The sequence below is a fragment of the Pollicipes pollicipes genome, unplaced genomic scaffold (genome assembly GCF_011947565.3).
Source record: "Pollicipes pollicipes isolate AB1234 unplaced genomic scaffold, Ppol_2.1 Scaffold_691;HRSCAF=793_pilon_pilon_pilon, whole genome shotgun sequence".
In the NCBI taxonomy this organism is placed as follows: Eukaryota; Metazoa; Arthropoda; class Thecostraca; order Pollicipedomorpha; family Pollicipedidae; genus Pollicipes; species Pollicipes pollicipes.
Genome location: NW_023596961.1, coordinates 132,992 through 158,578, shown reverse-complemented (window position 1 = coordinate 158,578; position 25,587 = coordinate 132,992). Strand labels below are relative to the sequence as shown.

Below are 25,587 nucleotides of genomic sequence, written 5' to 3'. Positions count from 1 at the left end.
TTAGTATGGTCTAATCACTATATTGCACCAACAAATGTGCTTCGTGCTAATTGACGAATGTAGTAAGACGTTCTTACAGCCTGCTGGAGCGCGTCAATAACCATATGCGAATAGCTGTGAGATCAGTACGGATGATGTCACTCGATGAGACCCTTTCATATGGCTTGACGTGCCACTGATATTGCAACTGGTTGGTCATGTCAGCTGTGTGGTGTTCTTTGCTTATACCCAGTACAAGGACAGACATCTTGCGGGAAGTTCGAACTCGAACCACGTGACCAGTCTTGCACGGTTTCACGAATGACGTCATATATTGGCGGGGAGCCGTCACGAGCATTACACTGTCGTCAAAGTATGCCGCGTAGTGTGAGTCATGTGACAGGCATGTCATGTGCGGTTGAGGCAATGTATGCCTCTCAATAGCTTTAAACCGATACCGTATGACCGAGCTCAGGGCTCAGGAACCATCTCTGGCGGCCGTGTGTTGGACATGCTCGGGATCCAGGCTACCGGTGGCTTCCGAACAAAACCAGCGTGCAAACGTACGCTTTTGTATGTTTACACGTCCTTCCACCAAATGTCCGCTCGAGCTACCGCTCCTTGGTCGCTATCCTCAGTTGTCCACTCGAGCTACCGCTCCTTGGTCGCTATGCTCAGGTGAGTCGTGCTAACCGAGCCAGCCGACGCCCGACCGCTTCAGGCCTCCGTCTCGAGGAGCTGGTCATGCCCCCCGACCACGGCGGCACCCCACCGTCGGCCGCTCTCGCGCTCGCTCCCACCCCGCACCCGCTGCCAGCTCCCGTGTCCAGCATAAGAGACGGCGCGTGGCCGGCGGGCCCGTCGCCGCGCGAGACGACAAGGCGTGCCCTGTCCACGCCGGAGACTTCGCCAGCGGTGAACTCAGGCTACCTCTGATGAGACGCCGCGCTCTAACGCCTGTCTCTGCGCCACCGCCAGGAGTTCGAGAGCCGCGGCGTACGTCACGGCAAGATCGCCACAGAAGGTCACGTGATCCCCAGAGGCCCGGTGATGCGACGGTGAGTGGGCCGACGGAGGCACGCACGCGCGCCCGCCAGCGCCGGGCGCACGCACGCGGCTGCCGGCCGGGCGCACGCAGCCGGCTGCCGGCGGCCCGCCGCCCGCCGGCCGCCGGCCGCCGGCAGCCGGCACGTCCGGCCGCATCGCGCCAAACGACCAATTAATAGCGCCTCGCACAGTATGAATAGCTTAGCCTCGGCGCGACTGCGTTCTTACACGGTATTTTACGCGTATTTTCACGGGGGCCGGCTGGCGGGCGCGACTCGGGTTCCTCTTTAATTAGGGTCGTCTTAGCGCTGAGTTCTGCGCGGCCCGTCAGCTCCCGGTTGGCAGGCGGACGGCGCCGGGCTCTGCCCAGACAGGCACAGGTGCCACTCTGATGTCAAGCACCGGCTGTTAACTATTATTTTCACGTAATTTTCCGTCCTTCTTTATATATTTTATTGATATAAATGTGTGTGAATATGTATATGTGTGTTACGTTTCATATAACATATTGTACTTTTCGCGTAGTATGTTCGTTTTGTGAGTTGTTATGACAGTGAGTATTTAATATGTGCGGTAAAGCGCGTGTGAGTGAGGACGGTCCATTTTATATTTCTGGCTCCAGTTCATTACACCTCAGTCAGGCCGTAGCGCATCAGATTTTGGTCAGGTCGGAGGCCGGCATCACGTTGGCACCGCTTGCTGTATTTGTGATCTGGTTCGTTGTAAATGTTAAGTAGTAATGCAGCAGCGTACGGACGTGTTTTGTGTTTCATTATTCCATGTTGGTGGTTTGCTCTGCTAGGAGCTAGTTAAAGTATAACGCGGAAAGTCCGAAACAGAAGAAGATTTCAACGATGACGTTTTTGGGTAGTGGCGGCGTAAACCCATCACCATGCAAAGGTACTCTAACCACGACGAAAACGGGGTAATCCTAACCGTGGCGACGATAAAGCCCTCTTAACCACTCTGGTCGGATCTGGCCACCATGCGGCGTCCACCCCCGGCCGGCGGTCCATCTACTGCAGCTCAGATCCGGATCGGGTCACCGTACCCAGTCTGGCACGCTGGTGGGCACCCTCCCAAGTCAGGTCAGGCTGCGTCAGGTCCGGCCCAGCTGGTGGGCACCCTCCCAGGTCAGGTCAGGCTGTGTCAGGTCCGGCCCGGCTGGTAGACACCCTCCCAGGTCAGGTCAGGTCAGGTCCGGCGGTCGCCGTGGCTCGATGCACGGTGTTGTCGACCTGCCGCGGTCGGGCCGCGTGGCGCCGACCGCTGCACCGCCGCGGCGCCGCTGTGCCCGCCGCTTGGTCTTCTCCCTGTCCGTCGTGGTAACCAGGTCCCCGGCGGGGGTAGGGGTGATGGGGAGGCGTTTACGGTGTTACGGCGGCGTCGTAGCCACTGGCGCGAGGCTGCTTGTAGCTGTACGCAGCGTCTGGGAGCGGAAGGGCCACGGTCTGGGTCTGTGCGGTGACGTCACCCGCAATGTCATGTGACCATCCCCATCCTGTCCAGCGTCATGTCGTCGCTTGCCACGCCGCCAGTCGTCTCGTGCCGCCCTGCCGGCACTGCTCTCGGCTGTCCTGCCGCCGCGCGCGCGACGCCGTTGCTCGCGCCGGAGTCCGCACCAGCCTGGCGCCATGGCGTGTTCGCCGTGTCTGCTGATCTCCTCATCACTCACTAATGTCCGGCACGCGACGTCGGCGTGTCGCGCTCAACCGATGAGCTGCGGCGCGGTGCACTCCTAGCCGGACGGGCTAACGGCACCCACGCGTGCCCGCCACACCGGTGGCACGTCTGGTCCGGGAGGTTCGCAGAACCTGGCCCGAGGATCCGGAGCAAACGACCGTGCAGGGAAAGCCGACACGTTCTTCCCGGACTGAACGGCATCATCGGTCGCCTTTCGTAGTGTCTGGATAGTTCGGGCGAAGAATGCCTGACAAATACACCCGATAAGGCGCCGAGTGCCTTTTTACTCGACTGGGAGCCTTGGCCAGCCAGTAAGGTGCTTAGTCAACCTCAGGAATGTGTCCGGTCAGATAGGCCCGAGACGGCTACGGGAGCTGAAGGTGCCAATAGCTGTGCATTTTTGGCATTTCTTTCGCCGTTCTGGCACATTTCGCCGGCGCGGTGATTAATCACTCGGCCGCTATCTAAGCACATCGGCGTGCATGGGCTGCAGGCTGTTTAAGACCGCTGCAAGTCGACACTTTCCAGGTGGTTGGCTCGGTGCAATCCAGACGGGACCGGTGTCCGGTGTTCTGATTAGCCGCGCGGCCCGTCGACGGGTGCGCTGAACCCTGCATCCCCCCAGTGCCGGTGCACGGCCGGGCTTCTGGGCGCGTCGCTCGGTGTCGAACGCGGCGCCAGGCCGGCCGCCACCGCCGCCGCCGCCCCGCGCCGCTGCACGGGCGGGGCGGCCGCTCGCCCGCCGCAGCGTCACGAGACCTCGTGCTGGCCACGGCCTGTGGCGATTCCGCGTATCTACCACGGTTTGCGCTGTGACGGGGACACGTGCCGACCGCGGAGCGCCGTGTAACGACACGCGTCGAACACGAGCCGCGTCGTAACAACACGGACCGCGGTGCGACATCGGCACGTGCCTTCAGCGGCCTCGGTCGCCGTCAGCGGTCTTCGGTCGCCTTCAGCGGTCTCGGTCGCCTTCAGCGGTCGGCGGTCATCGTAAGCGTTTGGCGGTCGCGCGTGCCCGTCCGGACACTCGTTGACCACCAGCTGCGGCGTAATGATGACGCGTGCCGACCACCGGCTGCGGTGTAACGACGACGACGGGCGGTGTGTATGCTGACCACACGGTGGTCACCGGCCGCTTTGTAGCATCACGTGCCGACCGTCGGCCCGACCAGCGCGCCGCGGTCAGGCAGGCCGCCGGCCAGGGAGGCGGCGGCGGCGGCGTGTGCACGCCCCCGCGCGGTGCAGAACCGTGGCCGCTCCGCCGCCCCGATCGGTCGGCCCGGCAGCGCAGCCGACCGTCGGCGCCGCCTCTAATCCCCATCCATTTAGCGGCGGGACGTGCGGCGATCGGTCGGCCACCCGCCCGGCCACCGCCTGGCCGCCGCCCGGCGCGCCGCCGCGCCGCCGCGCCGCCGCGCCGCCGCGAACCCGATGGCCTAACCCGAACAGCCGCCGATCGCCCCGCTCGCCCGCCCGCCCGCTGCCGACTCCGTGTCGCTACCGCCCGCGCGCCGCTTGTGCAAGCCGCCCTGCCGGCCGTAAGAGCGTCGTCCGTCTTGCGTGAGAGCCTCATCGCTCATGCTGCGTTCTGTGGCGGCTGACGCGCCGCGCCGGACGACTTAAGTAGGCGCGGCGCGCCGTCGGCGGAAAATGCCCTGGTGTCGCGCGCCGGAATGCGGCCGGTGAGTATTGTGCTCCCGGCCGCCACGTGCGTAGACGCCCTGCCGGCCCAGGGCGGGGCGACCGACGCCCGAGGCGCCTGCGTGGCACGCGCTCCGGAATGAGGCGTGAATAGATCACAGGGGCGCCCATTTGACGTGACCCTGACATACAGAGAGGTAAATTAGGTCGGAGATAGCGGGCAGGTCCGAAAGCTGGATACCCGGCTTGATAAGCTGTTTTTTTAATGTTTATTTCGAGGTGCAGTGAACAATAAAGCTGTGCGGACAGGATAGGACTGATAGTTGTCCTGGTATTCAACTTCGCGGAGGATCTGCTGATGTGGTGACAGCCTCCATTTGCCTGTGTTCAACTTTGGGGTGTTGTTCATCTAAGATAGTGCTGGTAAAGCCCCGGCGGACGGGTGTTGCTCTCACCTTGTTGGGAGAAGGAGCTTTTGCTGCTTTGAAAAGTAAGCACGACGGAGTCCAGAGGCACAGGCAGGGACAGAGGCAGAGGCAGAGGCAGAGGCAGAGGCAGAGGCAGACCGGAAAGGCCGGATACCGGGGTACTCCCGGTCGCCATCATAGGCACTACAGCTTTTCACTGATGCTGAAAGGATGTTGAAGTTAGCCATTGTACAGTTCAAGATCATGCCTTGAGTCCGCGAGAAGTCGTTGCTGACAGATTCGGCGGGGCCCTGGAGGCTGCCCCGTCCGGCGAGTGCAGAGTCCGTGGCCCAGCCCATTCATGTGCTCGTGCCGGTGACTTGCACAAAGTGGCGGAAAATTCCATGCACGAGGATTACCACCGGTGCGGTTGTGCGTGACCTGCCGCTTCACTGTCGGTCCTTCCTGCTGACGGCGGGAGCGAGGCTGCCGTCCTCAGGTATAGACCGAGGCGGATGGAGGACGTGCGGAACATTCGTAACGCCTGTAACAAAATGATTTGCATGGTGTGCCGCTGATTGTTATGGCTTGCCAACAGCTCTCTGCATTGTGTAGTGTTTGAACCGGTAAACGGCCGTGCAGTGTATTGCAAAATCTCGCGGAAGGGCTGAGGCTGCGCTCAAATAGCGTCGACATCTCACGGTGATCTGTTGTTGAAGTGAGCGGGGATTCCGTAGCGGCCCGGCTGTGGCTCTGGTGGCTTGTGACGTCACACCAGCCCCTCTGTTGACATCTCACGGTGATCTGTTGTTGAAGTGAGCGGGGATTCCGTAGCGCCCCGGCTGTGGCTCTGGTGGCGTGTGACGTCACACCAGCCCCTCTGTTGGAAACTATGACGCACGCCTTCGGTCGCTGAGCGGTAAAGCCGGGTTTTGTTATGAGGCAATAAGCTCAGGCGTCATTGCGAAACCTATCGTCCACATGCCGTAGGGAAATTAACAATGAAAATCTTGAAGAAGGTGATGCTGGAGGTGGCATTCATCCCAGCCACCATGCTAGAACCAGTAGCAATAACCCCATTCATCATAATCGTGTACATATGTACAGTGATCTAGCATGACGTTTGGAATAAGTTACCATTGGTTTTGTTCTTGAAAACGATTCATCATCTAGGTGCGTGCTTATCCTGTGACAATGGAGCAAAGCAGCATCCAGCTCGCAATCCTGGAATTTTGCTATCGAATAGCGGCAAATGCATTGCTGTTTGTATTGGTAATACGACGTGGAAATGCCTGTTAAAACTTAAAACTGGGTTGTTTTATTTTTGTCTTCACGCGATGTGAAGGTCCTCGGTTTTGTCTTCTTTAAAGCTATGTTTGATATGCTCGTAGACCCCTGGTGGCTCATGCTAATACTGTGACTTGTCCGCTCTCAGCCCGCAGCTGTTTTTCGAGGTATGCCTTCGGGCGAATAGTAAACACTTCTGATGACCTGGGTAGCCATACGTGCGTTGACGTGAAAGGCATTTGCTTTTGTTTAACCGATACGTCCCTTCCTGTCGTTGAAGCAAGCAGCCGTTGCGACACAGGCTAAACAAGGGGCCACCTTGCCGACACGAGTGCTGAATAACGGGCCGGCTCTCTGACACTTGGAGTACGGACTTTCTGGCGCTGGTGCTCGGTGGAGGGCTTTCCTTTCAGACACGGGGGCTGGACAGATGTGCACCGTTCCGACACGGGGGCTGGGCAGTGCGACGAGGACTGCTCTTACATGTGGATGGGTCAGAGTGGTCACCGTGACCGGAAAAGGTCGCCAGGCTTAATGGCAGCGCCGTGGATGATGCACGATGCACGATGCACGGCCCGTCCACTTTTAGCAGACGTTTAAAAATACCCAACGGCGACGCTTAAAAAGGATTTACTCCCAGATCGGGCGTGTTCCCGGCTCATGTGCTGACGCTGGTACGGCGTGAGCGGGTCCAGGTCCGGGTGCCGGACGGCGCGCCCGGCCTTCTCGCGGGGCGTTCCCCGGGCTCACGGACGTCAGCGGCGGCCGCCGAGCCCGACGATAACCGACGTCCGCCATCCGGCAGGTTCTTTGACGCCATGGACGCCTACCTGGCCGACAAGGACAAAAGCGGTAAGTGCGCGGTGTAATCCGCTGTTTACCCGCCGATCGGTCGGCGCCGTCTCGCGACGGGGCCGTGACGTCACGCCCACGTCACGGCCGCATTCTGGGCGTGCCTGCTGATTAGGTAATGAACAGCGCGGCAATCGGTGGTGTGTGGTGTGTGTGTGTGTGTGTGTGTGTGTGTGTGTGTGTGTGTGTGTGTGTGTGTGTTGTGTGTGTGTGTGTGTGTGTGTGTGGTGTGTGTGGTGTGTGTGTGTGTGTGAGTGTGTGTGTATGTGTGTGTGTGTGTGTGTGTGGTGTGTGTGTGTGTGTGTGTGTGTGTGTGTGTGGTGTGTGTGTGTGTGTGTGTGTGTGTGTGTGTGTGTGTGTGTGTATGTGTATGTGTGGGTGTGGGTGTGGTGTGGGTGTGGGTGTGGGTGTGTGCGCGTGCGTGCGTGCGTGCGTGCGTGCGTGCGTGCGAGCGTGCGTGCGCGCGTGCGTGCGTGCGTACGTGCGTGCGCGCGCGTATGGGTGTGGGTGTGGGTGTGGGTGTGGGTGTGTGTGTGGGTGTGGGTGTGGGTGTGGGTGTGTGTGTGTGTGTGTGTGGGGGTGTGTGTGGGCGGGCGGGTGTGGGTGTGGGTGTGGGTGTGGGTGTGGGTGTGGGTGTGGGTGGGTGGGTGGGTGTGTGCGTGTGTGTGTGTGCGTGCGTGCGTGAGTGCGTGCGTGCGTGCGTGCGTGCGTGCGTGCGTGCGTGCTGTGCCCGAGTCGTGCGCCCCGTGCCGTTGACAAGGTCCCCAGAGACGCACGGCTCAGGGCAGCGCCGCCGCTTGCCGGCGATGCGTCCGGGTCTCGCTCTCGGCGTATGTCTGAAAAACAGGAAGTGAAAAAGTAGGATTAAGAACGCTAGAAACTAAAGATTTCAAAAGTGAACGTTCACGATCCAGCAAACTTTACAGTCATGTCGGATCATTTTCTGGTCAGGTGCGCATGACCTTCGGAACAAATGTTTGCAGGCATGTGCGAAATGACGAAGTGAATGTGCGATAGCTGCCAACCAGCGGTCATAGACGCACAACGAATAATTAATGAAAATCTACTGCCGCGCCTGAATGACTAGATTCGAATTTGTGAAAGGTGTCCACGGTACAGTACGGTACGGTAATGTTTGACATGTGTTTTTACAGTGAAAAGGCATGTTAATGGTCCTTATTTCTGATGCGCTATCTGCTGCCGTTTCCGTCTCATTCCCACATTACTATCCAGCTAGAGAACTTGTAATGAACAGCCTTGGGAAGACAAGGCTACATTTATATCAAATAGAGAGAACGTATCCAGCATCCATACTGGGCTTTGCGGTAGGAAGAGCGTTCTTCAGCTTCGCCGTAGTGGACGAATGGACTGGTCTGCAGGATCGGATGTCCACGCATGACTCGTACGCATTCAGTGACGCAGCTGCTCGGCCTGCAGTTCTTTTGACAGTGGCTGAGGTGTGTCCTCACCCCCCACATTAAGGCAAATGCGCGCCAGCGGCGGCATCAGGGCTAGCTGGCTGGAACGGCTGTCCAGGCTGGCCCTGGCGCCGCCGGCCCAGGCCGGGGCTGCTGTCCGGCAGCAGCATCAGGGCTAGTTGGCTGGGGTGGCTGTCCGGTCCCGCCCAGACCGGGGCTGCTGTCCAGCAGCAGCGTCAGGGCTAATTAGCTGGAACGGCTGTCCGGTCCCGCCCAGACCGGGGCTGCTGTCCGTCAGCAGCATCAGGACTAGTTGGCTGGAGTGGCTGTCCGGTCCCGCCCAGACCGGGGCTGCTGTCCGGCAACAGCATCAGGGCTAGTTGTCTGGAGCGGCTGTCCGGTCCCGCCCAGACCGGGGCTGCTGTCCGTCAGCAGCATCAGGACTAGTTGGCTGGAGTGGCTGTCCGGTCCCGCCCAGACCGGGGCTGCTGTCCGGCAACAGCATCAGGGCTAGTTGTCTGGAGCGGCTGTCCGGTCCCGCCCAGATCGGGGCTGCTGTCCGTCAGCAGCATCAGGACTAGTTGGCTGGAGTGGCTGTCCGGTCCCGCCCAGACCGGGACTGCTGTCCGGCAGCAGCATCAGGGCTAGTTGGCTGGGGTGGCTGTCCGGGCCGGCCCTGGCGCCGCCGACCCAGACCGGGGCTTATGCCCAGCCGGCATCGGAGCCGCGTTTTTCTCAATTTGTCGCGGGCATGATACAGCGGCGAAATTATACAGTGTCTGGATGTAATGGCCGCTGTCGGCGCCCCGTTTGGCGCGCCAATTACGCCGCGAGAGCGCCCAATTAGGTCATCAGGCGGCCGCGCGCGCTATGGAGCCCCCGCAAATGAGATCGTGCGCCCCGGCCGCTCTTATTAAGCTATCAGAATTGTTAATCACGCGACGTAAGGGGAGCCGCGAAGGGGTGGCGGCGCCGGCCTGGCCGGTGCCTGTCCGGGGGGCACACCGCGGGCGCTGGAGGGTGCTGACCGGCGCTACAGACGGTACCGGCCGCCTCGCCGTAGACGGCAGGGGCCCGGCCTGTGAACTAGGATGGCTTGTCCGGTGCGTTGTTTGCAGCAGTCGCTCTTCCACCGACGGTCATTGTCTGTCTGCGTTGTCCTGGTCTGCGGTCCCCGGTCCCCGTCCGCTCGGTCCCCGGTCTGCTGTCTTCGTCCGCTAGGTCCTCGGTCTGCGGTCCCCGTCGGCTCGGTCCCCGGTCTGCTGTCCTCGTCCGCTCGGTCTCCCGGTCTGCGGTCCTCGGTCCCCGTGCGCTCGGTCCCCGGTCTGCGGTCCCCGCCCGCTCTGTCTCCTGGTCTACGGTCCTCGGTCCACGGTCCCCGCCCGCTCGGTCTCCTCGTCCGCAGTCCTCGGTCCCCGCCAGCTTGGTCCCCGGTCTGCCGTCCCCGCCCGCTCGGCCCCCAGCCTGCAGTTCCCGTCCGCTCGGTCTCCCTGTCTGCCACCCCCGGTCTGCGGTCCTCATCCGCCCGGTCCCCGTTCTGCAGTCCTCATCCGCTCGGTCCCCGCCCGCTCGATTCTCGGTCTGCGGTCCCCGGTCCGCTGTCCCGTCCGCTCGGTCCCCGGTCTGCGGTCCCCGTCTGCTCGGTCCCCGCCCGCTCGGTCTCCTGGTCCTCGGTCCCCGCTCGCTCGGTCTCCTGGTCTCCAGTCCTCGTCCGCTCGGTCCCCGGCCTGCGGACGAGGACTGGAGACTTCGTCCACTTGGCCCCCTGGTCCTTGGTCCCCGCTCGCTCGGTCTCCCGGTCCGCGGTCCTCGGTCCCCGTCCGTCCGGTCCCCGGTCTGCATGCCCCTTCCGCTCGGTCTCCTGGTCCACGGTCACCGCTCGCTCGGTCTCCAGGTCTGCGGTCCTCGGTCCCCGCCCGTCCGGTCCCCGGTCTGCAGGCCCCGTCCGCCCGGTCCCTGGTCCCCGGTCATCGGTGCTGTTGGGTCGCTCCGCCGGCGGCCGGCGAGTCGGCAGTCCACAATGGCTCGTAAACGGTGGCGGCCCGGCCGGCGGCGCTGTTCCGCTCCCCGTTCGGAATACCATCGGCGCGTTGATCGGCCCTTGGCGACCGGATGGCCGGCGACCACCCTGCGGTCCGGCTCTGCTGCAGCCTGCCCCGCCCCCGGCCGACCGCACCCGCCCGCTCACTGTTCCCCGCCCGCCTGACTGGCTGTTCCCCGCCCGCCTGACTGTCCGCCGCCTGGCTGACTGACTGCTCCCCGCCCGCCTGACTGTCCGCTGCCCGGCTGGCCGACTGTTCCCCGCCCGCCTGACTGTCCGCCGCCTGGCTGACTGACTGCTTCCCGCCTGCCTGACTGTCCGCCGCCGGCTGGTTGACTGTTCCTCGCCCGGCTGGCTGACGGTCCCGCCCGGCTAGTTGACGGCTCCCGCCCGGCTGGCTGCTGGCCGCTCGGTCTCCCTCCCCCCCCCCCCCGCCCCCGCCGAGGCTGCTGCAGCGCGCCCGGTCACTCGGCCCGGTCGTCTGAGCTCAGTGCCTTGTGCGTCCCGACGGGTCGGGACTGGCTGTGATGCTTGCACATCGGGTCAAACTGCCTCGTTGTCAGCTGGCTTTGTTGTCGTGTACGCATCTCATCTTTTACACCCTTACGACCTGATACCCCCCGTAAACGAGCGCATGCATTTGGTTATATCTTTCCTGGCCGGCGCAGCAGGCTTGCCAAATAGTCACATTCACAGCAGAGCGTGGGGTGTGGTGAGAGTGGGCAGGGGGAGTGGTGGAGGGGTCGAGAACACGCTGGCCGTGTCACGTGCCGCCGGTGACAGCTACTGAAGAGGAGGAGCGGTGAGGGGCGAAGTGAGGTCATGGGGAATACATCGTCATAGATAGATCCGGCTCCAGTCAGCTGATAGCAAACCTTGTGCAACAGTGTCGTCAGGTAGCTTATTTGAATGGCGTAGAGCTGTCTGGTGACGTGAGCTTGTCGAAGTACCCGAGTGAACTATTACCTTAGTCAAAAATGAACAGACGACTGCTATTGTCGCGTTGTGAACCCAATGCACCACCCGGCAAGTCGAAGCCAACGGAATGGCAAAGGACACGGCTGTTCAGTTAACGGGATGGTTAAGGGATGTCAAAGCCGACGGAGTGGTGAAGGACTCAGCTGTTCAGTGGTATGGCCCTGTCCATTCCACACGGATGCACGGGCGTGTGGAGCAGACAGGACGGCTGTACGGCTGTGTGGAGCGGACAGGACGGCTGCACGGCTGTGTGGAGCAGACAGGACGGCTGCACGGCTGTGTGGAGCAGACAGGACGGCTGCACGGCTGTGTGGAGCAGACAGGACGGCTGCACGGCTGTGTGGAGCGGACAGGACGGCTGCACGGCTGTGTGGAGCGGACAGGACGGCTGCACGGGCGTGTGGAGCGGACAGGACGGCTGCACGGGCGTGTGGAGCGGACAGGACGGCTGCACGGCTGTGTGGAGCGGACAGGACGGCTGCACGGGCGTGTGGAGCGGACAGGACGGCTGCACGGGCGTGTGGAGCGGACAGGACGGCTGCACGGCTGTGTGGAGCGGACAGGACGGCTGCACGGCTGTGTGGAGCAGACAGGACGGCTGCACGGGCGTGTGGAGCGGACACGACGGCTGCACGGCTGTGTGGAGCGGACAGGACAGCTGCACGGCTGTGTGGAGCAGACAGGACGGCTGCACGGCTGTGTGGAGCGGACAGGACGGCTGCACGGCTGTGTGGAGCAGACAGGACGGCTGCACGGCTGTGTGGAGCGGACCACATCTCCGGGAGTGCGCTCCGCCGACTTCGAGTACCAGTAAACGTGACCAGCCACGAAAATGAGAGAGAAGGAAATGTCATTCGCAGTGCTCAGCTTAGTTCTCCTTTTTCATACGTGTCCTGTTGTCCCGTCCTGTTGTCCTGTCCTGTTGTCATGTCCTGTCGCAGTTTTTGTCGTGTTGCCTCTTCTATATGCAACGCACATGTGCATGGGCAGAGCGATGCATTTGATGCATCGTTTCTTTAAGCAGGTCTTGTATCAAGTCAGTTTGGCTTGTGTTGGGTGTGTGGGTAGGACCAATATCCCTCTCTGTGGTGGGGTATCAGAAGTAAGCGGTAAAAGCTCTCGCGACCATTAACACCGGAACTTTTCACGCCGCTGGTCCCGAATGGCACGGGTCAAATATTTATGTAGCGGAAGAGCTCTCAACCTGTGTCCTCTGAGCCCGAGTCAAATGCGTTGCAATGTGTCCGATCGCTGCCCATCACAGGTGAGCGTCGCACAGCGCTGTGTCTCCCGATATGAGGCGGCGGCGCGGGGCGTGACCGCCGCCTCGCTGAGGTCTAGTCGGTCGGTGGGTCGTGCAACGCCAGCCGGAGCGCGAGGGAGCCGTGCGCGTCGCGCGGCGCTCAGGGTCCGACCGCCGCCTGGACCGCAGCCCGCTGCGCCGCCGCTGATCGCCCTGCTGCCCCCCGGCTAACGCGTCTCGCCCGCCAGGCGTGGTGGGCGTCCACTGCACGCACGGCGTCAACCGCACCGGCTACATGGTCTGCCGCTACCTGATCTCCCGGCTGGGCTTCACACCGGACGCTGCCATCGCCGGTCAGTGGCGTGGAGCGGGAAGCGCCAGCGGGCGGGGAGGTGCCGCCGGTGGCTGGCGGCCCTGTGCGGATGGCAGGCGTCCGCCCACGGGCGATATGTCGCCGCCGCACGACTGGCCATGTCAGGGGTGGATGATGGCACGAGGCAGCTCAGCTGCCGCTCGTGTGCTGGGTTGTTGATGAGCGCGACCGATTTATTGATAGCTTGATTAGCCCCGGGAGCCGTTGGCGATGTCCTCAGCCTCAAATATTCTCACTCTCCGTCTGCAGTGGAACTGAGCTTTTCGTCGTCGCCTTCCCCCCCCCCCCCCTCGGGTCTCTACCTGGCCGCTGAGTCGGAGGATTCGTCGCGTGCCGACTCGGTGCGAAGCCCCGGACGCCGAGTGACAGGTCGACGGTGCCGTCCGCTCCGCCGTCTGAGCCGGCGGTGCCGTCCTCTCCACCGTCTGAGCCGGCAGTGCCGTCCTCTCCGCCGTCTGAGCCGGCGGTGCCGTCCTCTCCGCCGTCCTCTCCGCCGTCTGAGCCGGTGGTACCGTCCTCACCGCCGTCCGGGCTAGCGGTGCCGTCCTCTCCGCCATCTTAGTCGGTGGTGCCGTCCTCTCCGCCGTCCGGGCCGGCTGTGTTGTCCTCCCTGTCGTCTTCTCCGCCGTCCGGGCCCCGCTCTGAACGGTAACCTGGCCCATGTCGTTCCAGCATTCAACAAGGCGCGCGGCCACAACGTAGAGCGGGCCAACTACCTGGACGACCTGAAGGCGGCCGCCTGGCCAAATGTGGTGAGCGCGAGACGGCCGGCCCGTCCCTCCTCCGGCAATGTTCGCACGGGCCGCCGATCTGTATGCCCTCCAGGTACCAGAAAGGCGTCTAAGAAATACATAAGTGACCCAGCCCAGACCAGAAACCCACAAAAAGTGTCATGTAAAGTAAAGTGAAGAGTGATGTCTTTACGAGGGTTATGGCATATTTGTGCTGACCCCAAAGCCCGAAAGAGCTTTGGGGCCAGCACAAATATACTAGCCCTAATCTGTAATGCTTCTTAAGTGGCTGCCGCCACTGGTGCGTAGTGAACCGCCAAAGATGGCTGATTTGGCCGTTGATGCTTTGGGCGGTTTCGGTGATTTCGATTCTCCTTGCAGGTATGCAGCGGTGACTTTGTTTTGTTTGATGCTTTGGGATGTTTCAGTAATTTCGATTCCTGCTGGAGGTATGTAGTGATGACTATGCTAAATAAAGCCAAGACACCAGTGTTGCGTGTGTGTGAGCACGCGCCCGGGTGGCCGGTTGAACGCGGCACGTTCTTATTGGGGTCCATTTGGACGCATTGATATCTAAAAATAAAAAGAACTAGAGACATCAAATTCACAGAGTGGGATGACCTGTATGCTAACTCACTTGCGTCAGAATTGGAGGTTCCTAGGCCTTCGCGTCAAAGAAGGTGCAACAAGGTCAAACTCAATATTGGTTTCCAAAATGCCCAAGACCTACTCATGCAAGCGCCTTGAACCTAGATGCCTGCCTTAAGCAAAAGTTTACTGGTGTTCATTTCAGGTGAGTCATCTTGCTTTACCTGTAGAAGGGCATTGCTGCCAAAAACCTAAGATATTTTTTATTGCAACGATCGTCAAGGATTATGCTAGGTGGTTCGTTCCTAGCAAACAAAAGATTGACCTGGGTCATTTTAGGTAAGTAACCTGTTCTAAACATTTTAGAAGGTCAAGGAAGATGACAGTTGCCATCCCCGTTATGCAGAAATTTGAAATGAGGGTCAGAAATTACCAGATAAGGCAAGCCCTACAGTAGCAAAGCAGTTAGGTTTTTATCCCGATTTGTCCTTTATCCTTGACGCAAGGTCGCTGGAATTCGTCGTAATTGTAAATGTCATTAGTTTGTTGTCAAAGAACCTATACGTACGATTTCATCTAGCACTCTGTCGTCGCATCAGATCAAACGATTCCCCAAGAATTGCCTTCGCTCATAGCCACGACCTGAATTTGGCCTGTCATAGGTCAGCGGCCTTACAAGGTCCACCTGTTTCCATAAAATATTCGCTATTTAATTGCCTACATGTTTGCAATGTTTGATGCGGCTGCGCCACGCCGTTCGGATGTTATTCTTGGAAAACCTTCGGAGGGGTCAAATTGACCATCCACCCCACCCAAACGTGTGTGGAAGTCTGAACACTGCACTGTACGGCCAGGCACGTGCTGTGGCTTGCTGCATGCACGCTTAGGTTGTTGCAACTCCACTCAAGTTGTTTCTCTAATGGCTAACGTCACACTAAATGGTCCCCAAATGAGTAGGTGGGCTCGCACTGCTGGCTACGCGTACCCACGACCATCGCCCACCCTTGTGCTGGCGTGGCGGCCGGTCCGCCCACCAGTGTTAGATGGCCGCTGAGCGCCGCCCTTTGCAGCCGGACGCGGAGCCGGAGCCGGAGGCCGAGCCGGAGCCGGCGTGTCGCGACCAGCGGCGCCCCGAGCGAGCGGCGCCTGGAGCAGCAGCGGCGGCAACGGCGCCGCGCCGCCTGCCCGTACGACCGTCCGCCGCAGCCGCCGCTGCCGCCGCCGCCGCCGCTGCCACCGCCGCCACCGCCACCGGGCGCCTGGTGGCCGGGCCCGCGGATGTGGCGGCCGCCGCCCCCGCACCCATTCTGGCGGCCGCCGTGGCTCGGGCCGACCCGTCCGGCCGGCGGCGACGGCTGGCGACCCGAGCCGTCGCCGCCGACGACCGACAGGCCGCCGCTGCCGCCGGCCGACGCGCGCCGGCCAGACGACTGGCGGCTGGAGCACATGCGACGTGCGGCCGAGCGGCAGGCGGCCGAGCGGCGGGGCGACCATCGGCGGGCGGCCGATCAGGGCTGGTGCTGGCGCAGATGATGGCGGCTCCAGCCGCCCTGCCGGCCGGCCTCACGGGTTATACATGGCGTCTGGCGCCGGTGGCCGGGCGGCACGGCGCCTGATTCACGCGTCGCCGTCAGTTGATCGCTGTTAAGTGTGCACACGAAATACATGGTTAAGCGGCTGGTCTATCTCTTTCTGGGGGCGGCGGATGTATGTCGGAACGGTTTGTTGACGTGGTGTAGGTGGTAGATTCCCGTCTGATTTAGGACGGCATTCCCAGACTGCGTGCGGCCACGTTTAGACGCTCGGCGGCTGCACGATATCAGCGCCACTCATCGGCGCATCGGATCGCGCGGAGGTCTGTTGTGCTATCTTGATTGACGAGCTCGTGTGTTGTAATCGTGGTAACGTCGCCTCACCCAGGATTCCTTTCTGCGTCTCCATTGACTTGTTCTGTTGACCTGAGATAAAATTTTCGCGTCAGCGTGCATTCTCGCCGTGTTATTAACAGACCAAAGTGGTCCTCTCCAGCTCGCTTTGAACAGCTGAGTGCGACCGTTAACCCGCTCTGAGCCTGGCTGCGCGGGACGTTCGGTCGCGGTGCGCCCCCGGCGGGCGACCGTTGCGCCGCGTCTCCTCGCCTTTTGGCCGCCCCGCCCGTCACTCCGGAGAGCACCGCCGCCGGGGGTCTGCCGGCCAGCCGGCGGCGCCGCCCGGCCGGCCGGTGTCCCCGCAGCGCGCGTGCAGCCTCCGCCCGGCCGCGGCGGCGCCGCGCCGCCGACAGCCGCTGAGATACGGCGGCGGCCGCGCCGGCCCAAGGGAGGCGCCGGCCCGCGCATCACTAATGATCCCTAACGACGCACATGAGCGCCAAAAATCGGCGCGCGCTAGGCGGACGCCGCGGTCGGACGGCGATGCGTGAGCGCCGCTCACCCGGCCGCGCGCCGACCGCCTCCCCTCCTAATGAAGGCGGAGCTCTGGCGGTCCGGCGCGGCGTATCCCTGCCGTGCGGCCGGCGGCCGGCTCGCTGAATGCTAATGATTAGAAGTGATTTGCAGCGACGTGGGATGGCCTGGCCGGCCGACGCTGCCGTGTTCGGACGGGTGCCGCACATTTTCCAGCCGATTGCATGCCGATCGCTGATTTGTCACGGCGGGAGCCGCCGGCGCGCCGCGACCCCGGGGACGGGGAGCGGCGGGACCCGGTGGTGGAGGAGCAAGCCACGGAACCGGTGGCGGAGGCGGGAGCGCCGGCGTGCCGCGACCCCGTGGACGGGGAGCGGCGGGACCCGGTGGTGGAAGGAAGAAGCCACGGAACCGGTGGCGGAGGCGGGAGCCGCCGGCGCGCCGCGACCCCGGGGACGGGGAGCGGCGGGACGCGGTGGTGGAGGAGGAAGCCACGGAACCGGTGGCGGAGGCGGGAGCCGCCGGCGCGCCGCGACCCCGTGGACGGGGAGCGGCGGGACCCGGTGGTGGTGGAGGAAGCCACGGAACCGGTGTGGGAGGCGGGAGTGCTGGTGAGTGACAAAATGGTGTTCGGCTCGGTGGCGAATTGTGGTGATGCCGATGGCGCAGAAGAAAGCAGAGACCTCTGGCAGAGCAAGGTGCGCTGGGACACCGCAGGGTGGGGGCCCTCGACCAGCGGCGACCACTCAGACGGGACCACCTGGCCGGAGCCGAGTCTGCCTCCAGGAGGCGCTCGTCATCGGCAGCGACGTGAGGACGGCTGTCGGGAAGGTTGTTCGCGTGCCGCCGGCGTTGGAGATGCACGTCCAAGGGCGCCCGTAAACGTCCACTGAGGCCTGATGTCAGGGTCGATAGTGAAGACGAAAATAGACACCGCTGCCTCGTGGCCCCCCGTTCGGGCTTGTGCATCCGTTGACAGTGTCGTACCACTGCCAGATGGTCGGTGCGTCCCCGTCCAGACGGGGTTTGAGCCCGCGGTGACCTGCCGACCCACGGGACGATCACGACCTACCCCCGCGAGCGACCTACGGCCTCGGGGCGGGCCTGTCCCTGTATCGGAGTCGGTCTTTAGCCAGCGAAGATGGTGAGTGGCAACCCTCGTTAGGTTGCGGTCGTGTCGGTGCTGCTCGGGTCACACAGGCTCTGCTTGTTGGGGTCCAACAAATGCCGGAATGGCCACAGTGATACCACTGTCTCCCATTGTTGGTGATTTTACATTACCTTACTTTCATTCAGGAACGGTTGCAAGATGTTGTGTCTCCTGAAATCGTACTATGCTTTCTCAACGCTTCGTAGATCGCATACTGATGACCCGAAAGCCCTTCAAACGTGTGGAGAAAGTACCAACCATGGTAATGACTCGACAGCGGCGTCGTGAATAGATGCGTGATTAGCAGCTCGTCTCATGTGCGCCGTTTGTCACCAGCGATGTTCATCGTCACTCTCCTGTTTAGGGGGGGGGAGGGGGGGGACTGGGTGGCACTGGGCTGCGACGGAAACAGTGAACACCTGTGGCGCTGGCACGTCCGCTGCTGCCCACACCAGTCCCTGCAGCAGACCAAGCGCGCTTTATTCAGATGATGAGATTCGGGGTTTCAAATCGTATGCATGGTTTACGACATGTTGAAGTTTGGAAAAGCGTGAAGCGTTTTCATGTTTTAACCGAAAACCGCACCAGATGGTATAACTCACCCTTGCTTTGGATGCTGCAATGTTGGGGGTAAAAACGTGGCGTCAGAGAATCAGTGCGATACACTGATGTGCGTGCTCTGCGCCGCGACTGGGCCGGACCAGACCTGCTAACTTGCATAAGAGGAATCGAGCTTCGATGGTAACTGTTGCTTAATGTCGTATCCACCGCACACGGGGGGCGTAAACATGGGTGCTGCTCCGTTGCAAAGATGGCATTCCAAATGCATTACCTTGCGCAACCCCGAACCATTAAACATGCTCAGTCTGAGAAACCATGACATCCCGTGTCACATGTCCCAACATCCTATACAGGACAGTCTCAAACATGGCAACCCGATTATGGGATTCCGACCACTCATGCGCATGCCACGTACAAGATGTCACGGCTTTTGCTCAACCGTCTACGAAATGCTAGTTGACATGAGAGTTTCTCGGAAAAGCAGCCGTTGCACTCGCCGTTTGCGAAAACACACCAGTGAGGATTAGCCATAGAGGGTTCGGTATACTTTGAGCACTGTACTACCAATAAGAATGCTTGTTACGGCGCAGTATGAAGCTGCTGGCAGGGTACATAGGGCGCAGCGGTGACACTTCGAAAGGCTGCAGGTACATGCAGCTCGGCATACACAGCTGCAAAGGTTCACACCACTCGGGGGAGGGGACTATCTGCATTGACTCGCGGACACAGGGATCGGAATGCATAGCTCTTTCGCCCTTATCGCATTCCTTCCAACAATTACATGATATCGGGAGCGAACAAAGCACATGTGCTCTGTGGGGGAGATGTCTCACGTTTCCGGCGTAGAGACAATGATGCCCATTGTTACGACTTTTGATGAGCACATGCTTGCCACGCACTACTTGAGATCCGTCTTGCCGACTCGCGAACTTTGCCCGACGCACAAACTGTCTCCTGACTGCCCTTCCTTTCTTCCTTTTTATTAATACCCGACGATGCGTCAAAACCAGGAAGGTTTGTTAATGCGCAGAAGTGTGGTTTCTTTGTCGCACCTGCGCTTGCCTTGCTCGCTTTCGGATTTTCAGATTACCTAACGCCGCATCGCTATTTCGTGTGGTAGTTGTAGTGGTACGCTGTTCTCTTTGTCGTGTGACCTAACGTGACACGGTGTGGATTAACAAGCATGCAGCTAACTGAGTCTACTCCGGTACCAAACTTAACGTGTGTAAGCGCACCTTACGTACAGCCTGATGTAAAGGCTTTGGCCATCAACTAATTTTGCAGTAGTATCCAGATTGACTCGATTGGACACTAACGGAAAACTGCAATCCTGGAGACTTCCGGCCTGTTGAGGCTGCGACACTGGAGATCCCCGGCCTGGTTTGGGCTGCGATGCTGGAGACCTCCGGCCTCGTTTGGGCTGCGATGCTGGAGACCTCCGGCTAGGTTTGGGCTGCGATGCTGGGGACCTCCGGCCTGGTTTGGGTCGAATGGCAAGGCGTCACTATGCCGCAGCACGGCTTCTCAGATAAAAAATTTCGTCTCATCGTCCCAGCCACGCATGCCGACCGCCGCCCGCGTGCTCAGATCCGTCAATGGCCTCCCTCCATCGTGCGTCACCAGAACGCGCGCTGCGTTTGGACCACTACTGCACGCGAGCGCACGGCGCGCCGAAAGGGCAGCCACCTCCCCTCCGCACCGTCCGCTCGGGCCACAGACTCTGCATCGCCTTCCGAGCCGTTCACAGGGGACGGGACCCGCGCGGGTGCACGCGCTCAGAGCCCGGCCGGCACGCTGCCGCGCCGCCGCCTGGCAACCCTGTCGTCTGGTTCGCAGTAATCGCCGCCGCACTTGTCGCCCTGCAGAGCGAGGGTGGCTGACGCCGGCGCCGTACCGCCGTACCGGGAACGGCGCCACTACTCCGGATCGCCAAGCGCCAAGATTGCCGCCAGCGAAGGCAGGACACTTCGCCTGCACTGCGGGTCTGAAGTGCCTGCTGATGCCATGTGGGTGACTCGGCTGGTTTCCTTCATCGGCTATCGTTTGTTTTGATCGGTGATGTGGTGTAGTTCTACGGAATGTTTGGGCCGAGATGTTTGCATGAGAACATTGTTCCGAGCAATGATTTCAGTGATGCAATGTATCCTGAAACACTTCAACGTCATTGACTCTCGATGCCTTGTTTTATTTACTCATTGAGTGATAGCCGCCAACTAGACGGCATGCTTCCTCTGTACCATCTTCTCATTTCGTATGCGTGATGTTATGCACGGGGCAGTGGCTGCCAGATTAAGGCGATTTGATTTCATTTTTAAAAGAGCACGTCAGTTCCTGGATGTTATAGTGGGTGCAACACAAAGCTTCCCAATATAATGTAAACCGATGCATGCAAGAACACGAACCAACCAGCACACCCAGTTGTTATCTAATGCATCCAGGCAACACCCGTTCTTCCTCTTAACCTGTAGCGCTTTCTCGATCGCGGCCGCCACCCGCTGCTTGCGGGGGCCGCTCCGCCGGCTCGTTGGCATCGCTCAGGGAGGGAGCGACGGCCCGCACCCGTGTCTCGGCTATCACGCCCCGGCCCAGCGCCCCGGCCGACCATATCACATATCATGCATGCCCTCGACGGGGGTCGGGCACTTCCTCCATTCCAGCGACGCCGCCGCCGCCGCCGCCCTCCCCCGCTGCCGACTGATGCATGGCGTATAATATCACAGGCCGCACCAGCTAATTATGCGAATCATACTCCATAAATACTGTCCAACACCCGGTAAAAACGACCGGGCGGCGCGCGCCGCCCCGTCCCCTGTGGTCCGCGCCGTGATAAAGACGCCGGCCGGCGCGACTGTCGCCGGGGCGCCGCGTTGGTCGCCGGGGCGGCGCGTTGGTCGCCGGTGCGTCGCGTCGGCCCGCGCGGGTCGGCGCGCGCGCGCACGTCGATCGGTCACCGGCCCGGTGCCGGGCTGCCGGCCCGTCATGTCGGCGGCCGCCAGCCATGAATATTTCCACGCCGCTTTATTCAAATATTATTCCACTTTAAAGATAAATGAGTTTGCCGGCCGAGCGGGCCGCCGGCTGGCGCGGCGCGGCGCCGGCTGGTCTGGACAGTGGCCGCATCGCGCCCGGGCCCGCCTAATTAAACAAAGGTGCATGCAAAGCTAGAGGGCGCGTCTCGCGCCGCCGGCTGCGCCTCTGCCGGCTGTCCGGGCGCGGGAGGGACGCAGGCTCTGCCCTGTCTCCGGACTGTGCGGAGACAGCGCAGAGCTGTGCTCTCGTCTCAGCTGCGCCGCGCTGCCCGCTCGTCCCTGGGAGGGTCGGCGCGAGGTCTTCAAACGCTCGGGCCGCGGAAGGAGACGGTCCTCTGGTGAGATAACGGAATCAGGCCTTGAGCTGGGATGAGAATGGAGCCGCTGTCGTCAGGGCGATTGCAAGAAGCGACGGCTCACGTTGCTGTGCGAGCATTTGGGATCACCAGGGCAGGATCAGACCAATGTGCAGTGTAAAACAGAGAAGGCATTCAACGCGACTTTTGCAACAAAGGATATAGTGGAGCAGAGACACTTGCCATTTGCTATTCTCATTCCGTTATCATCGGTGCTGATGGTGCACGGCGACAGGCATTGGGTCCCTCATTGGCACGCGCCATAACGACAGACTCGCTTAGATTATGCCATGGAATAATCACAAACGGCACGGGTAATCGATCGACACGTCAGCGTCTGCCAACCGCTGTCGTTTGGTGTTTGTAAACTGGAATTGGTGTAGGACGTGTGTCAGAGGAAAAGCATGTCGGCTGGCTGGCACCAGCGCGGCTGATTAATTATGAGCGGTGAGGAATGAGACGACGGGAACGTTACGGACTAACTGCAACACGAGCAGTTTGTGGATTACGGTGCGAAATGCCTCAGGGGTCGTATGAATATGATTCACGTGATTCGTCTTTGGATTTGATTCATTCCTGAATGTGTTCTCCATGCGAGCCGTATGCTGGGTGGTCCCACAAACTCGGAGCGATCAATGCGATCCAATTATTAAATCTATCACTTAGCTCATTTCTATGTAGTGTAATCTAGGAGCGCTTTTTAGTGCAAACTAGCATAATGTCAAGCACCATGTGGCATGGGAAGGCAGCTATCCGTACCCATTTTAAGACGACCATTTCACTGAGCACTGATGATTTAACTTTGCTGCGCTGTTTCGTTAATTTTGCATGGCTTGTGCGGACGATGGTATGCGCATGCAAGTGTGCGTATGGCTGCATGTGCGAGCGGGCGGATTTTGTATTAACTATTTATTCACTGGTTTAAAAGATGCCTCCCATCGTGCTGCTTTTGCAGGAGTGATGAAATCCACCCGGCGGTCAATAAAACCATTATTGGCGCCTGGGATGTCCAGCCGTATATTTGAACGAGTGTCATCGCAGCAGTTCTCCGACTAGGGCATAAATAATCGCTTCCCTGTGCGTTTTGCAGAGGTGATAAAATGCCCCTCAGGCATGCAAAGTAAACTACCACTAGCTGTTTGATGCTCAAGCCATAGCTAAGCCGCCGTCGACAATAGCACGATACGTGCTTGTACCTTGGGATGGTCAGCATTGAGGTTGTACCGTTATCTAATCCAGTGCCCAAAATGTGCACTCCTGTGTGATTCCGCGCTGCTGGAAAAGATTTATTTCGCCAGGCCGCCGACTTTACAACGCCTGCGATAGGTACGCCCAGTCATCATGCAGCCAGCGCCTCGTGGTTCGCTGTTAGTATGTCTGAACAGCAGATAATCGTCTGCGTCATGACATATCTTCATTTTCCTAAACATCACCACTTCTCCTGCTCTTTGGTTTCATTGCGTCACAGCAGTCAAACGTGTTGCATCTTAAAATGATAGCCACTATTATGCTCATTTACTGTTTTTACCATGTTTTAAATCAACCATTATGCCACATAACTACACTGCAGAAGGGGCAGTGAGAGTTGTAGTTGAAAGGAAAAATTTGTTATCATTCGGTTCCAAAGCCTGAACAAATCACTGATCCTCCGACCTTACGGCGGCTGATGGCACGAGATGACGTCCTCCGATAATGAAATCGTGGGCAATGTTCATGCCGAGGCCCGGACGTGACCGAGCCTGAGTCCTCACTGAGGCTGCTATATCATGCATTTTTAATTTGCGTCCAGGCTTCTAGCACCAAAATAAGCTCCAGACAGAAGCCGGTTGCGCAGCCCATTTCCATCCGCTTCCACTTTAGCGTCCGTTCGGCGTCTGTTCAGCGTCCGTTCGTCGCGCTGCTTGCCTGCAGTGCACATCGGTGACCACCCTATCGGTGCTGTTATGCCAGCGTCTCCCCGGGCGACTTTAACAATCCAATGGTGCTGTGTTGCACCTAGGGCCGTGTTCTGGCGGCCGTGCCCCCTCCACCCAGCCCGGCGCCAACCACCGGGTCGGCTCCGTCTGCAGTGCGGGTACGCCCCGGTCGGCGGCTGGCGACGCCTGCACAGGGTTGCAGGCGCACGCCACGGCCCGCGGGTGGAATCGCCTTTCACTGCGAGAGACGACAAGGTACCGTGGTGTCCTGAAGTCGTGAAGGTGTTCAAAAGCGAGGATTTGAATCTGTTTTGAAGTCATATACTGCCGAGTGGTGTGTAACAATCGAAACGAAAAGCTTGGAGCTGCGGGGTATCGATCCCCGTACCTCTCACATGCTAAGCGAGCGCTCTACCACTTGAGCTACAGCCCCGTGCGCACTCGGGCGGTTCTGTGGTTGTTAGACTGGAAGGTGGGGTTTTTGTAGCTGGGCATGGATTAGACTATCTAGAAGAACCTTTGGTTAAACGCGGGCGCCGCTGGTAGACGGACAAAGGTGTGCACATCAGGTATACGTAAGGTAGATATGGGTAGACAAACACATACATGTCGATGTTCACAAACACCAATTTTCTTACGCGCTAATGTACGTGCCGCAGTTATCGTACCTTCGATGTACGTAAGCGTTCATGTCCGTAAACGTTAATGTACGTAACGTAATTGTTCCTTTCGAAAATTCTGGCAGGCGTTAATGTTCTTATACGCTAATGCACATAACGCTAATATACGTACCGCTATCGCAGATGTTCGCAAGAGCAAATGTCCGCTAGCGCAAGTGTTCGTACCGCTATTGTTCATCGGCAGTAATGTACATGTCGCAGTACGAAGAGCCACAAATGTTCGTTAACGCTGATGATCAAATAGTGTACAGTCGTAGACGTAAATGCAATGTGCATGCAGAGGGACAGACTGACGCATGCTTTTAAGTCAGCTGCTCACATTTCACGGAATCATCGCCAGGCCAAGCTAGCCTTACACACTCGCGAGGCATATGACCCGACGCAACTCTGTGCATAGACAATGGAATAACCAGAATATCCAGAGGCGCATCCAGGATTTCCTTGAGGGGTGGGCTCGGAGCTCAGTGAATGTGTACCATGTCGATTTTTTACATTTCTGTTGGGAGCCGCCTGCGGCGAAAAACCAAGAATCCGGCCTTAAGGGATCCGGGCCCTGGGACCCGGACCCCTTGGATGCGCTGCTGATTATAATGTCATGTATGCGTCATGTCGCGCTGACACCACCTTGGCATACGCTGTGAGTAGGTATATGCTACACGCCGAATAACGTTTTCATGTACATATATCGGGGGAACGAGCGTGTGCGATACGAACATTTCCCTTTACGAAAAACTGCGATACTCTGCGATTACAAGCGTATTCGATTATGAACATGCGCAGTGCAACAATTTGCAGCACGACCATTTGCGTACACATGCATTAAAGTTTACGAACGTTGCGTAACAAATATTTGCATGCGAGCAATTGCGTACGTACATTTGCGATACGTACATTTGTCTTTCGTACACTTGTATAAAATCGGCCGCTAATTGCTCGAAAACGTGTTAGGGCCTATGTTTGCCTTTTGACTAGTGAACGACAAACAAATGAAGGACTGTCTTATATACAGTTGTGAACTTGCTAGGCTAGCCCCAGTTTGAATGTTAGTGTATCGGTTACGATTTGGCCCAATGCCGATCAAACGACCAAAGTTATATTTTTTGAGACTCGTGAATATGCAACCACTGATCCCAACTTAATGCTGGTTCAGCTATTGGTGCCAATTATAATTTTCTAACTTTTACCTTGGCTATTTTGTCAGGCATTTGGGCGCTGTAATCAT

At 59.5% G+C, this 25,587-nt stretch overlaps 1 protein-coding gene and 1 non-coding gene across 2 annotated transcripts in view; one reads left to right on the top strand and one right to left on the bottom strand.

The window, feature by feature from the left end:
• The first annotated feature begins 354 nt into the window (after positions 1-354).
• Positions 355-25,587, top strand: part of LOC119108861 (RNA/RNP complex-1-interacting phosphatase) — a 33,591-nt gene continuing 8,358 nt past the window's right edge. The window contains exons 1-5 of the mRNA XM_037232403.1: positions 355-366; positions 958-1,037; positions 6,853-6,899; positions 12,828-12,932; positions 13,625-13,704. Of these exons, the coding sequence (XP_037088298.1) occupies positions 355-366; positions 958-1,037; positions 6,853-6,899; positions 12,828-12,932; positions 13,625-13,704 (324 nt within the window). The remainder of the gene's footprint in view (positions 367-957; positions 1,038-6,852; positions 6,900-12,827; positions 12,933-13,624; positions 13,705-25,587) is intronic.
• Positions 24,046-24,118, bottom strand: TRNAA-AGC (transfer RNA alanine (anticodon AGC)). The gene has a single exon. It is a non-coding gene; the product is annotated as a tRNA-Ala (tRNA).